Source organism: Phaethon aethereus, assembly GCF_964289735.1.
Source record: "Phaethon aethereus genome assembly, chromosome: 18".
In the NCBI taxonomy this organism is placed as follows: domain Eukaryota; kingdom Metazoa; phylum Chordata; class Aves; order Phaethontiformes; family Phaethontidae; genus Phaethon; species Phaethon aethereus.
The window spans coordinates 1,375,830-1,389,000 of record NC_138594.1 but is presented as its reverse complement, the minus strand read 5'-3'; the positions used below and the strand labels follow the sequence as shown (position 1 = coordinate 1,389,000).

Below are 13,171 nucleotides of genomic sequence, written 5' to 3'. Positions count from 1 at the left end.
GTGGGGAGCTGTGGCTTCAGAAGGCAACAGCTCTGCAAGCCATCAGGACACCACAGGCTAGAGGGAGACAGAGAGAGAGCAGGAGGTAGACAGCCCCAAACAAAGATGGCCCACAGGGCAGATTTAGATACAGCAGGAGGAGGGACATTAATGCACAACCTCAGATGCCCCAAAAACAACAGCAATCCGAGAAAGAAAAGGCTGAGTGGTCTAGGATGAACCAGTCACTAGTCCAAGCTCAGCCCTGTCCTGAAATCTAATCTCAAATAACTGCACCATCCAAGCTGTGGAATAGCTGCTGCTGCCTTAGAGACCTTGCTTACTGTTCCACCCACAGGACTTCCTTTGCTCAGTTTTGTGTTTTATGCCCACTGGGAAAAACACAACAGCCCCTGACCACCAACGCTTTAGAAATTATGTTGTTTCCCAGACCCTCCAACCTTCCTTCTCTTTTCCACTGTAAATCTATCAGGCTTTATTTGTTTAAAAGTGATCCCCCAAGCCCACCCCCCTGAGGTGCAGACCACCTCTCTTCCCTTGGGAAAGCCTGAGCAACAGGCTGTGCAATTTCATCTCCAACTGTGTGCTTCAAGAGCATAGCATTGGTGCCTTCTGCCTCCCAGATGGGAGCTGTACCTCCATCATGGACCTTCGATGCTGACAAGATTATCCTACGATGCTGAACACCCCTTGTGCAAACACAGTCTGGGACAACAGAATATCTGTGCCAGCAGACGCATCTCCTCCTCGATGACGTTAGCTAATCCAACAAAGCGCTCTTCTCAGCACAGCTGTACACACTGCAGAGCTTCAGATAACAAAGCCACTCAGCCTTTTTCTTACCCAGGGCTATCATGATTATAGTAGTATAACTACAGTTGCCCAGGTCAACACACCCTGGGTTTGAGAAGCTGCGGGTGCCCAGGCATCATTTTACTACATCAGCAGTTTTCAACCTGTCATCTGCAAACTCCATCTACAAGTTCCACCAAAGGCAACTAACAGAAGCAAGCCTTTAGCTATAGGCAGCCTCTAGCTACACTGGAGACTCTTAGGGATTCAAAACCAGGTTGAAACACCACTGCACAGTGATCCAAAACACGCAGAGACCTGGCCAGCGATACCACCGCTGTGAGGAAGTCAGTACTCACTGCAGAAAATCAAAGGATGGTGGTTACTCCAGTAACCTGACACACTAGAGACAAGTATGAATTAAATTCACAGCAGCTGGGGCGGCGGCATATCTACCTGGCACGTGAGACCAGCTGGAGTGAACATTTCCAGATCAGATCGGGGAATATACAAAAGGAGACAGAGACAGTGGAAAGGAGAGCAACACCATATAGCTCACTTCTACTGTGCCATGGGAGCACTTACAGTTGATATCATCAAGATAGTTAAAATGTTGATGCCATTAGCTACCAGCCAGCGGCAAGCAAAGGAAGGGGGGGGGGGGGGGGGGGGCGGGGAGAGAGAAGGGGAGAACGGCTGCTGCCCACCTCACCCAGCTCTATGGACAAGCAGCTCCTCAAAGATGCATGGTGAAGAAGACAAAGATTACTCCATATCGCACAGCTGGGAAATGAGGTTGCATATTGTTTCTGGTTCTAAGCTGAGGTTTTGGGTAGCATGAAGTATAAAATGGACAGTCCAGAAAACTGCTACACTTTCCATCCCCAGAGCAGGTCTGGCATAGTAGGCATAAAGCAAAGACACTCCAGTCATACAACAGCAAGAGCAAAACACTCCCTAGAAGATGTCCACTCCATTGCAGCTCCTCCTGGTAAGGCTACACCACAGCACACGCTTGCATAAAAAGCAAATTTTGAGTCACTACCTTATTTCACAAAAGACACTAAGAAGCTATTAGACATCAACTTGTGCCTCACACCAACCTAGGCTGTATCTGAACCAGTGACCCAGAGGTGAAAGGCCCATGCCCCATTATCAAACTCCAGAGACATGTGATCCCCTCAGAACAGTAGGTTCCTGATAGGCATTTTCAAAAGGGCACAAGCAATTATGAGAGCTTCACAAATCACTTGACAATACGCCCATTATACAACCCATTTTCAGCAAATAGCAGCCTTTACACTGGAAATAAATAGAAAAGAGCAGTAGATGGGTGCTAGATGGAAGAACATTAATTCTCCATCACATTTCATCCCTAATGGACTGAAGTACAAATGTAAGTATGGGCATCACCTACTTTAACTGCCATAATTTGCCCACTTGGTTTGTGGACCATTTTGTTGACAGAACCATAAGCGCCTCGTCCAATTTCTCCAAGGTCTTTCAAGTCCTCTGCTGTAAAATCCCAATGTTGTTCAGGGGAAATCTTCAATTTTCCTGATGATTCAATGCTGTGTGTTCTCAGTCTCTCTCTGTCAAAAATATTGGGAAGCAATTTTTCCACATTTTAAATAGTCTGTAAATTTCTCTTTTCAGCACTTGATCAAACATTAGAAGAGAGGGGTTCAAAAAGGCTACAGCAACAATCTGACTCCACGAAGGATTTTGGTTGGGGTGGGGGTGCAGGGGTGAGGGAAAATGTTACATCAAAAATGACATACACTTGCCCACAGCTTCAATTAAGGATAAGTTTCTCCAGCTGTGGCATAAAATTCAATGTGTCTCATACAGTAGAGTCATTCTAATCACCCATTTACACAATTCTTTCTACTTTGCACAAAATACATCAGGCTTCAAGCAGGACCTGGTAACATGCAAAACCAAGAGTCTGAAGAGCACTTCCCAGCCCCCTCTTCCCAAAGGTTCTGCTGCTCTACACCACCACACTCCCAGCACCTGCCTCCCTTCTTGCTGGGTTTCTATGCAACACAGGCAAGATCTTCTGTGTGAATCAAGGGGACTTTAGAAAGAGTTTGCTCTTAATGGAAAACTGCAATTAATTAAAAAAAAAAGTAATTTAGTTTATTTAAAAACAAATAAAGAGCAAGTAATTCAGATTTATAAAAAACAAGACAAGTTCTTTGTGACATATAAAAACAAAACCTGACTGTTCAAGCGTGTCTTCATAAAACACCTAAATTAACGTTCTTGGGCAAACATTGCTCCTACTGAAGCCACCGGGATTTGTCCAGGTAAGAAGCAGAACAATGCCCAAAATTGGGACAGAAGAGTTGAATGGTTGTTTTAAGGCGCCCCCAGCTACTTATTTAAATGCAGCAATGCTATCACTGAATTAGTAGGAAATGCACACGTATTTTCAACATTTTTCATCTTAAAATGCCATGCAGATTTTCAGTTTTTCATTAGCATTAACAGCATTAAAGAGAGTTCCCACTGCAGGGCACACCGATCTCATGCAGATATTAAAGCAAACAGGTACTTCTGACCACCTTGTGCACAAGGGAGATTCTGTCAAACTCATCCCTTGGACTCTGATCACTTCTCTTGGGCATTTGATCAAGCCACCAACTTATTGGGCCAGACCCTGGACAAGTGAGCACAACATATATGAAGTATTCAACCAAACACATAAAGCTGATGGAGTTAATCAGCCAGAGGAACAAACACCTTATGGCTGATTCCACACTGATAAATGCAACCATTTGTCAACCAGCAGCTGCAAGTGCTACACAGCTGGATGTCATGGTGGACCCAACCATGACCTCCACCAGGTTTTAGTTGGAACCCAAGTTTGGTGAGGTCCAAAGGTCAATTGACTGAAGCAGCTACAGTTCAAATGGCTTCATCTGCTGCACTTCAGCTCCTCCGCGACACATCGGTTTAGCACTTCCCGGGCTTTGAGCAAGCTGCATGTCCTAAACCCTTGACCCGTGCAATGAAAGCCTTGTTGAACAGCTCCTCTCATCACTTCTGTGCTGTTCCTGCCCTGGTCTTTCCTCCTCTCTCACCTGCCTAGCTTGAGATTTTCAATCTGCCACTCCCTACAGTGTCCCTCCACTGCCCTTAGGGATAATTCGGGAATGATAGTGCTACAATACAGCACAGATGTGACGGACACAGTAGGCCATGGAGCAGAGGTGGCACCCCTTCCTTAGTGCTATTTACATATCTTTGAGTTTCTGTGCATAACAAAACACTACATTGAGTGGGTTTCTCCATGGAATTTGCTTACTAAAAAGCAAGAAATGAAAATAAGGTAGTAAAATGACCAAAAAAAAAAAAAAAACAAAACAAAACAGGAAAGAAGAGGAAAGAAAGAAAAGAAAAAAAAAAAGAAAAGAAACACATCCTCCAGACTTGCCAGCTGTCTTGCAGGCAGCTTATGTTGGAAGCTGCATGAATCAGTTACTGTCTAGCTGCTCGACCATCCTATTTTGTCAGCATCATAAAAATAGTTCTTCTTTTGATGGAAGATGGTAGATGAGAAGCATCATGCCGAGGAGGCACTGGCAAGGAGGCACTGGCAAATGGGCATTTCCTGCCTACTTCCTGCCAGCTGGCAGGCAGGAAGAAGCATGACCATTGAGAGATAAATTTTCTTCAAAAAGGCAGGCGAAAAAAAGGCAGAGAGGTCACCAGAAGAGTGAAATGTGAGATTTGATTTTCTGAGCAAACCCTTCCCATTTCCTGTTTCAAAACAACATTTCATATTGAAGTTCTCAGGGTTAAAAAATTTAAATGTTGACATGGTTTATTCAAATAGAGCAATTAAACCCATCTCCACTCTTCCCTCTGTCTGTTTTTCTGCTCAGGAAACCTTGCTCCTCTTACGCTACTTCAGAAGAGAAAGCAAATCTCAATTCCTGATCTCCTTGTTACACAAGAAGGCTATTCCTCCCCAGCTGTGGTGTGAAAGCAGATCTGTGCCACTGTTCCCGCAGCTGCGGGATGGCTGGTTCGAGCAGCCGGGAAGAGGTAAGCTGGGGAGCACCCGCTCCGCGGGTCTGCACCGGGTGCCCTCTGCGGCTGTACGCTGGTGCGGAGCAGCAGAGATCCAGGGGTTTGGATTGAGACGTACCATCGCCGTCGACCCACAAAATCTCACGTGCTGGAGCTTGGCTTAATTTCCATTATGTATTTATGATGCCATCTGCCTTGTACTGTAATCACAGTTCCTGCTTTTTTCAAATACCCAGGGAAATGGTCAAATAACCAAATGACAAGTTTGACAGTCACAGGCACTTTAACTAAATGAGCCAAATCTATATTAACGTCACATGTAAACAATGCAGTTTTCCTTTAAGCAGCATAGCCTATCTTAAGAGTCAGTAACTGGAACACAATGGTTACTTTTAGCATCAAAAGCTATACTTCCTATCGGGAATTTTTCAGTGTAAATTAAAAATCACAAAGGATTTCCATGCCAGGAAAGCAGCTCAAAAAATGCAAATCTAAAACACAGACTCTCTGCATTGATATAAAATGAGAATTTTCTGATGTAAAACTGGGTGAGGCAACAAGAACAACTAAATCATCAATGCAGTACCTCTATTACTAGATTTGCACTGCTGCAGATATACGAGGACACAAACCCACAGGGTGGACATGCCTCCAAAATACAAAAAAGCCTGCACAAACCCTGCACTACATCCTAGTGCACTGAATACTACAACAGCTTGCTTCAGAAAACTAACGGGTAACCATACGGAACAGTGTCTAGTCACAGTGAAAAGTCATTAACGCCCAGTCCCTGTTTCTGCCACCAATCTGATCTCCGTCCCTGTGTTTAGTGCTCGTTAGAGTGTGCACAGATGTGATCAGACATATGCCTCCACTTACCATTTCGTTTTACACTGTGCAATCCAAATCTCTCTTAGGCTGTGAATGTTGGGCAAAATTTGGCATATATTCTCCAAACTATCAGGATGCACAGGACAGACTTGTGGGGCTTAATGTACGATTTTAAAAATAAAATAAATAGCTAAAGAAGGCTAGATACTCCTCAAAGAGTTAAAAATAGAATCACCTCAGGGACTACAGCTCCTGATGACTTCTCCAGCACTTGAGCTTCCAACTCCCCATGCTTTTGAAAAGTTTTAAAAGAAAAAAAAAAAAAAGCTCAGGAGGTCATTGCAATGATTGCACTTGAAAGGCATCAATGTATTGGTCTTACTGCAGATGGTTACTATGCTTGTCACAGCAGTTATTCCAGGGATTAGGAGCACCAAGCAAGACAACAACTCCTCCAAACAGTTGCCCTTTGTCAGAAATGAAAACGTTTGTGGGTCCAGCTTGGCAGAAGGCAGGCGGACGGACGGCGCCAGGCACCAGACCCGGGCCAAGGACAGGGTCACACGCATTCGGGATGGGAGGTTGCTCATTGCAAGCTTGGCGAGCTAGACCCGCGCAGGAAGGTGTGCCATGGCCAGAGGCCCACAAAACCTCCTGGGGAGAACACAGAGGCACTGGGAAGCTCTAGGACAGGCTGTGTTAGTTCCCCAAGCCCTGCTGTTAGCACCGAACTGCAGGGATGCCAAAACTTTTTAAAACAAGCATTTCCTTGGAATGAAAAAGGAGGACTGTGGGGAGAAGCAGAGAAAAGTTGGTGGATTTTTTTAAGCAAAATTGAAAGTTATCAGACATGAAGCAAGGCCAGAAAGACACTGTAGGTAGCTCCCTATCTCCTCTTGTTTTACTTCATTAAGAACTCTGCAGGACTCGCAGAAGCCCGAAAGTTGAGGTATCCAACATTACAGTTGACATGAATAAAAGAAATCTGCAGAGTCAAAAAGATCCAAGGCAAACCAGCTGTGCTTCACAAGCCTGCCTAGTGCTGGATTCTCCTAGGAAGTCTCTCATTAAAGCTCCTATTTACACTACTGTTAATGAGAATATATTCTACTTCTCCACCAGTATGGTAAAATGCTGCTCAACACAATGAAGTTTTAGAAACGGATGCGTGGTCAATCAACCAAAGGAATGCTAAAACATAAACCCTAACAATAAGGTTTCCATGTAAACCACAGGGTTTTAATAACACTGTGCACTGTTCATAACTTCAGGCTAAAAACACAGCTTACGACTTTGGCTAACACGTTTCTATCAAGTCTTTCAAATAGCCTAGAGAGGTTGTAATGCTTCTATCTCAATGCCTGTGTTACTTATAAAACAGTTGTCAGATCCCACAGGCTAATGCTAATAAAATTGCAACCCTAGTTTAAATTTCACTGAAGAAAATCTCCAAAAGAAATGTTCCATTTTTTTTTTCCTAGAGGGCTGAAAATGTTGGTGCTCTCACAAATCTTTTGGATTCTCACGAGAAGAAATTTCTGCTTCCAGTAAGCTGATGGGCAACAGTGTCATTTCAAGAAGGGCAAAACTAAATTGGTTTTGCTTTGACCCATGTAAGTTGTCCTGAGGCTTAGTTATATTTAGTAACAGATTCCTAACCATGAAGAAGAGATACCGAAAATGTGTCAAAGGAAGGAAATGGTATAGTTTTTTATCTCTTACCTACTTACACTAAAAGTGAAAGCACACTTGCTCCCTTTCTTCCATGACCAAGTGGCAGAAATCGTCCCTAGCATTGCTCTGGCTTTCTGTGCTCCTCCAAGTCTTTAACATAAAGATATTAAAGTGTGGAAGATTGCACAGCCCCTTCCACAGCCTCAAGTCTCGGTCCAGCACATGCTCAAGGCTGTGAAGAGTCTCCCTGACTTCAATGGGGTTTGGCCAAGGCTTTTAAAATGTCAATATTTTGTATTAAGCTCCCCGGTAAACTACTGAGTTACAGTGGATTTTGATTAACCCCGCCCTTGACATGGAGGAAACCTCTCAATTCATCGTGGTGAAGTCTGTACTGAATTTAACTGAGCACATTAATCTCAAACTCATTTTGATTTGGACTTGAGCCAGACTACAGCACATTCACTGAACCCACCAAGGCTGCATATTCAAAGCTTACACTGGATTCAAGCATTTCAGAATAATACCAGAAAAACCTGAGCTAATTAATCTAAACAACCCTTCTGAGAATGCTGACTCTTCTACCGAAACACTATGTCTCCTGAGCCATGGTCAGCTATCCGAAAAAGAACAAGAAACAAAGACACGAACACACCCATAAGAATCAACAGAAGAACCCAAATATAGAAATAGTTTGTAAAATGATACTGAGAAAAGCAGTATCGTTATCATCACACAAAAACCACTCAGTGGAATGACACTATTTCTGAGACAAATTCCATTACTTTAATAGATGCCATTTTTGCAGGTATGGAAAATATTTGACAATGGCTAACAGACAGTTAAGCTTACTGTAGCCTGCTGGAAAGTTTCTGGATGAGGTCCGCTTCTCTCCTTTTGAAACTGAATGGGACAATGTGAGCACTACCCAGGGTTGCTTGTGTATCACTTCAGCCAGGAAAAGTTGTGAAAATGACAGGAAAACATGGTGCTGTTATCACATGACACAACAACATATAACACAATACTCAGCTAGTCACCTACCCATGGAGTGCTTAGCGTAAGAAATTAGTAAGCTATATAGTTTTCTTCCAAATTTCACCTAAGCAACCTCCCCTCATTGGGAGCAATGCAACATCCGATGATTTGAACTGTATTTTAACATATTAAATCATAAGCAGTTGGTTTTCTTACAGCAATGGCAAGTATTATCTCCAATTATATTATTACTATGATTAGAAACATGAATAATTGCATTCAACTTACTAACCAAATATCTGTATGTTAGTGACATGCTGTTTCCTTGAGGCACATTGACCATCACTGCTCTATTTTTCTTGTGGTCTCTAAAACTCAGAACTTACTAAAAAAAAATTATTTTTTTATTTTTTTTTTTTTTAAATCTAGCTTCCATCCCGAATCCACAAATCTAGGACTGGTGGTCTCTCCCAGGTGGGTTTGTCATTCATCTTAATCCCTCTTAATGAATAAGTTTGCATGACCTGAACAACTACGTCCTTTCTTATTACTTTCAGAGACACACAACTGACAGATGAACGAAGGTTAATCAGCACTCTGTATTATGAGACTTCTCTAAGAACAAAAATCAGGTTCTGGATCTCCGAGTCCCTCAAGTTGTCCAGCTTTGGAAATCTCCTTTCCTGATACAAAGACCTGTTATCTCAGAACGGTTCATGTAGTTCGGGCAAGATGGGCTCCTGCTAAGCACTTTGTGAAGGGCACATGGAAAACAAGCACTCAAGTACTTGTACAAAAGACCAATGCAGCTATCTACAAAAGGCCAGCGATGCAAACTTACAGTTTTGCTCAGCTCCTTGATGGAAACATTTGAGAGAGGTAGATAATGAGCACTGTTATTTCTACTACATGAAACATTTCTGTTTCAACTACTCCAGTAAGCATTTTTTTATAATTTAAACTTCCGTATGTCATAAAATTTCAAGCGTAGTCTGGGAAAGTTAAAAGCTCTCCAATTCATCCTTCGGGATTTCTTTTCTATTTGGGATTAAAAAACAAACAACTTTGGGCTGCACCACAAGTCTTAACCTGAAATTCAGAGCCAGAAGTGTACCTGGCAGTATTTTTCTTTCTGTGGCAGATGAGGACAGAAAGGAGACAAAGAAATCGCCTAACTGCGAGACAGGGATTGCTTTTTCAGAGAGATGCATATATTAAATGTAGGGACCAAAAGAGAGCTCATAACAAGACTAAGTAGACCAAATGTGAATTGTATTTTGGATGTGCCCCTCCTCTAAGACACAAGACTCCTACAGGCCAGTGAAAGCAACTGCCTGTTGAAGGTCCCCATGCTCCATGATCTAGCAGTATGGTGATTTTAAAATGTTGCCCTCCTCCAAGATGGCTGTGTGGGCCACAGTCTTCTCCACTGACTCTCAAAAGTGGAGAGGTAATTTTCTGTAAGCTCTGTAAAGATGCTTACAGAAAATTAAGGTTGCTCTAAGGAGTTCGGCCAATGGTTCCAGAGAATCACCTTTCCCATCTTTCACTGATATGCAATACCCACCCTAGAACATCAGAGACACAAAACAAACCTGTCTGGATTATAGAGAAGCCCCCACACTCCTCACAGAGGACAACCACCTTCACGCTGCTATAGCAAGAGGCATTTGAAACAGTCACTTTCAACTGATCCACACTTGTCTCTGCAAAGGCATCAGCTGGGCATGAAGGATCAATTGCTCATCCAGATTTACTGCAAGCATATTTCACAAAGGAGGGAATTAAGACAGGCTCAAAGGGAAGACCATTTAGGGTTGCCATAATCCACTACAGACTGGCTTGGCCATTTGCTCTCTCTTTTCTGGAGTTTCCCAGAATGGAGTGACTTTCATGATGGGAGGCAAGAACATCCACCTGAATCTTAAAGATCATGTCTGTAGTTTTCACCAACATAATATACCATGAACCCAGTTAATCTAAGTCCTTTTCAGAAGTCAGTTCCTCAAACAAGCAGAAGGGCAAAACCAATTCAGCCCTGCAGGCCAACCCCCACCTCCATCACGTCCATCCAATCCACCACAGTTTCTTTTCCATGAACTCTTTGTACATCAGCTCTTTTTCCTGGGTGCACCCTGTTCATTCAGTCCAGATGTCCTCCATGGTACACGCTGAAAGTCACTCATTTATTCAAGGGACAAAACCAAAAATTGCTGACTATGACTTGTGGGGTTGAAGCAGTCTCCGAATCTGCACTCTCCTCTTCTCTTCTGTACACATCAAGAAATGAAGAATAAAGCGATGATTGATTACTTCAGTTTGAACCAACAAAGCAGAAGAGTCAGCTCACTTCTCCGTAGCCAGGGAAAATGCAAGATATTTTACTACGAAGTGGTAATTAATGTCTGAAGATATAAAGGATGTACTCTTGCACTGAAGAAACACAGTGTGATCCTGAATACACAGAACAACAATGGGCAAAGTTTATTCCTACAGCTAGCAATGCTAGTTGTTTATTGGGGTTTCCTGGAGGAATGGGGTTTGCAAGATCCACATCTGGAAACATAGGGTTCAAGTCCAACTTAAGTCACAGATATGAATATAAAATCCTTTCTGACACTTCTGTATCGCACAATCTGTGACTGGCCATCTCAGATTAACTGGAGTCCAACAGCGACAGCCACTTAGGGTCAGAAACCAGATACACCATCTGTACAATACAGCACAGACCACTCCCATACACAGGCACTAAGCTCAAATCAATGTGTAAGCAATGTCCTACTTTGTTAATTGCAAATAATTATTGAACAACATTTATCCAAAAAATGGGTAGAGATGAAACCTCTGTGTGTGCACATATATAGATACATACTCAGAGACGTTACATATACATCTGCTTCATGCCATTTTCCTCTCCCAACACCAGCAGGTTTTGCATATTAACCTAGAGGTTACTGTATTTCCCCAAGAAGGAGGGAACATAGGGTTACAGGCTCTCTTCAGAGTCAGGACTTCATCCATGTTCCAGGAGACCAGACCCAAGACATACAGCATGGGACATCTATTGTCCCTGTTGACCTTGGATCGATCCCAAGCTCAGAAAGCCAGATTCATGGGTCTAGAAGAAAAGCAGCTAAAAAAGAAGGCCAAGAGGACAGTCCAGCCTCTGAGACGTTACATAAAGACAAGCATTTCCTGCTCTCTGAATATATTTTAACTGAAATCAGTACCATCTGATGTGTTTTCAGAGCATGCCTTACAAACAGGTGAGATCAGATATGGGGGATGCTCAATTTCCCCTCTGATCTTAGGCAGGACAGGAGCTGTGCACAGCTCAACAGATCCTGGGGCACCTCAGGACACAGATAACACAGAGGTGCCATAAGATATTTTTGATTGAAAAGCTCAAGTCCCAAAGACAGCTCACTGCTGGAGGGAGGAAGGGAGAAATTATGGCAACTACCAGCTCCCATTCTGGATCTCACCTGTACTTCTTAATCGTAAGAAGTTACTGTTGAACGTAGATTACCAGACAATTTGAAGGCTCAGAGATGGCAACACATCACACTTTCTTTATATATGAAATAGGAGTTTTAGAAGGAGTTACAGGATTTACCACATAAAATGGTAAAGCACAGACACATAGGTCTTAAAATACTCAGAAAAATACACCAACAGATTCAAATGTTACTGACAAGTCCAACATGAATGGAGCTGTGGTCTCCCATTGTCTCTCTAACCCTCCAGGAAGATTAGGGTATTTTGGTGTCCCACATGCTTTTAAAGTCACCAAGATTTACAACCAGTTTGCATATAAGCATGCACATTGCTGTCCTTGCTAGGGGATGCAGCACCTATAAACAAAGGCAAAGAAAAAAGGAGAGAAAATCGTGCTTCTGTTATTACAGCATTATGAAGGGAACAGAAGAACTGATACAGACTCTGAAACTACTTGACCTACTTCCACTTCTCTTAAATAAACCCTGCAGTAGTTACATCTTCATATGAATTACGCAGCTATGCCAGGACCAGATGTGTCCCTCCCGATGTGTGAAGACGGCTGCGACTCAGGAATCCGCAGGGTCTACTGAACACTAATGCGACAGCTCTGCTCCTGCCAGACCCAGCGCCGCTTCTGAACCTCAGGACACAAGCAGCAGAATTAAATAAAACCAAAATTCTTAAACCACACCAAACCCTCCGTACGTCTGAAACCTTGAACTGCTTCCAAACAAAGGCGGCACCACCCCCATCTCAAACACAGCCAGGACACTACCATTCCAAACGCTGCGGGAAGATTTCCAACTCTCCAATGGTCAGGACGACAGACATTTCTCAAACCATCTTCCCCATTAGATGATGCAAATTATTACTGAAGTGTTGACCACATGCCCAAGTTTATAAACCACAGCTTTTTAAACCAAGCTGACTAAACAAGAAACACGGTCACTCCTTGGCTCTTCTCCAGGCTCTGGAGCATGACAGGTACCTCCAAAGCAGAGGCTTGGTCCTGAGCAGGCTGCAAGCCCCTGGCTTTTGCCATGACCATAGATGGAGTCAAGAACGATGACTCCCAACTTATGTGTCTCGGGGAACGATCTGGCCAGTCACAGGTCACCCATGGACCCAGGTTACATACAAAGGGTAGGCAGCACGACTCACTAAAAGGCAGGCACCAGAAGGAAAGACAACAGGATACTTCTGTCCAAGGGAGACATTGCCCAGCTTTGCTCCTCTGTACAGCATCTGCGTGGACCAACATTCAGCTGCACTGATGCAGGTTTGATGGCGAATGAATTTGGGTTCAGTTTGAAAAATGAACATTTCCACCTCATTGTTCTGCCTGTTAGTTTCC

The 13,171-nt window shown here is 43.3% G+C and overlaps 1 protein-coding gene across 1 annotated transcript in view; it reads right to left on the bottom strand.

Annotated features, from left to right (window-relative positions):
• Positions 1 to 13,171, bottom strand: part of MAP2K4 (mitogen-activated protein kinase kinase 4) — a gene marked incomplete at both ends in the record, with an annotated part of 102,417 nt that overhangs the window by 45,936 nt on the left and 43,310 nt on the right. Inside the window, one exon of the mRNA XM_082008029.1 lies at positions 2,210 to 2,384. Within this exon, the coding sequence (XP_081864155.1) occupies positions 2,210 to 2,384 (175 nt within the window). The remainder of the gene's footprint in view (positions 1 to 2,209; positions 2,385 to 13,171) is intronic.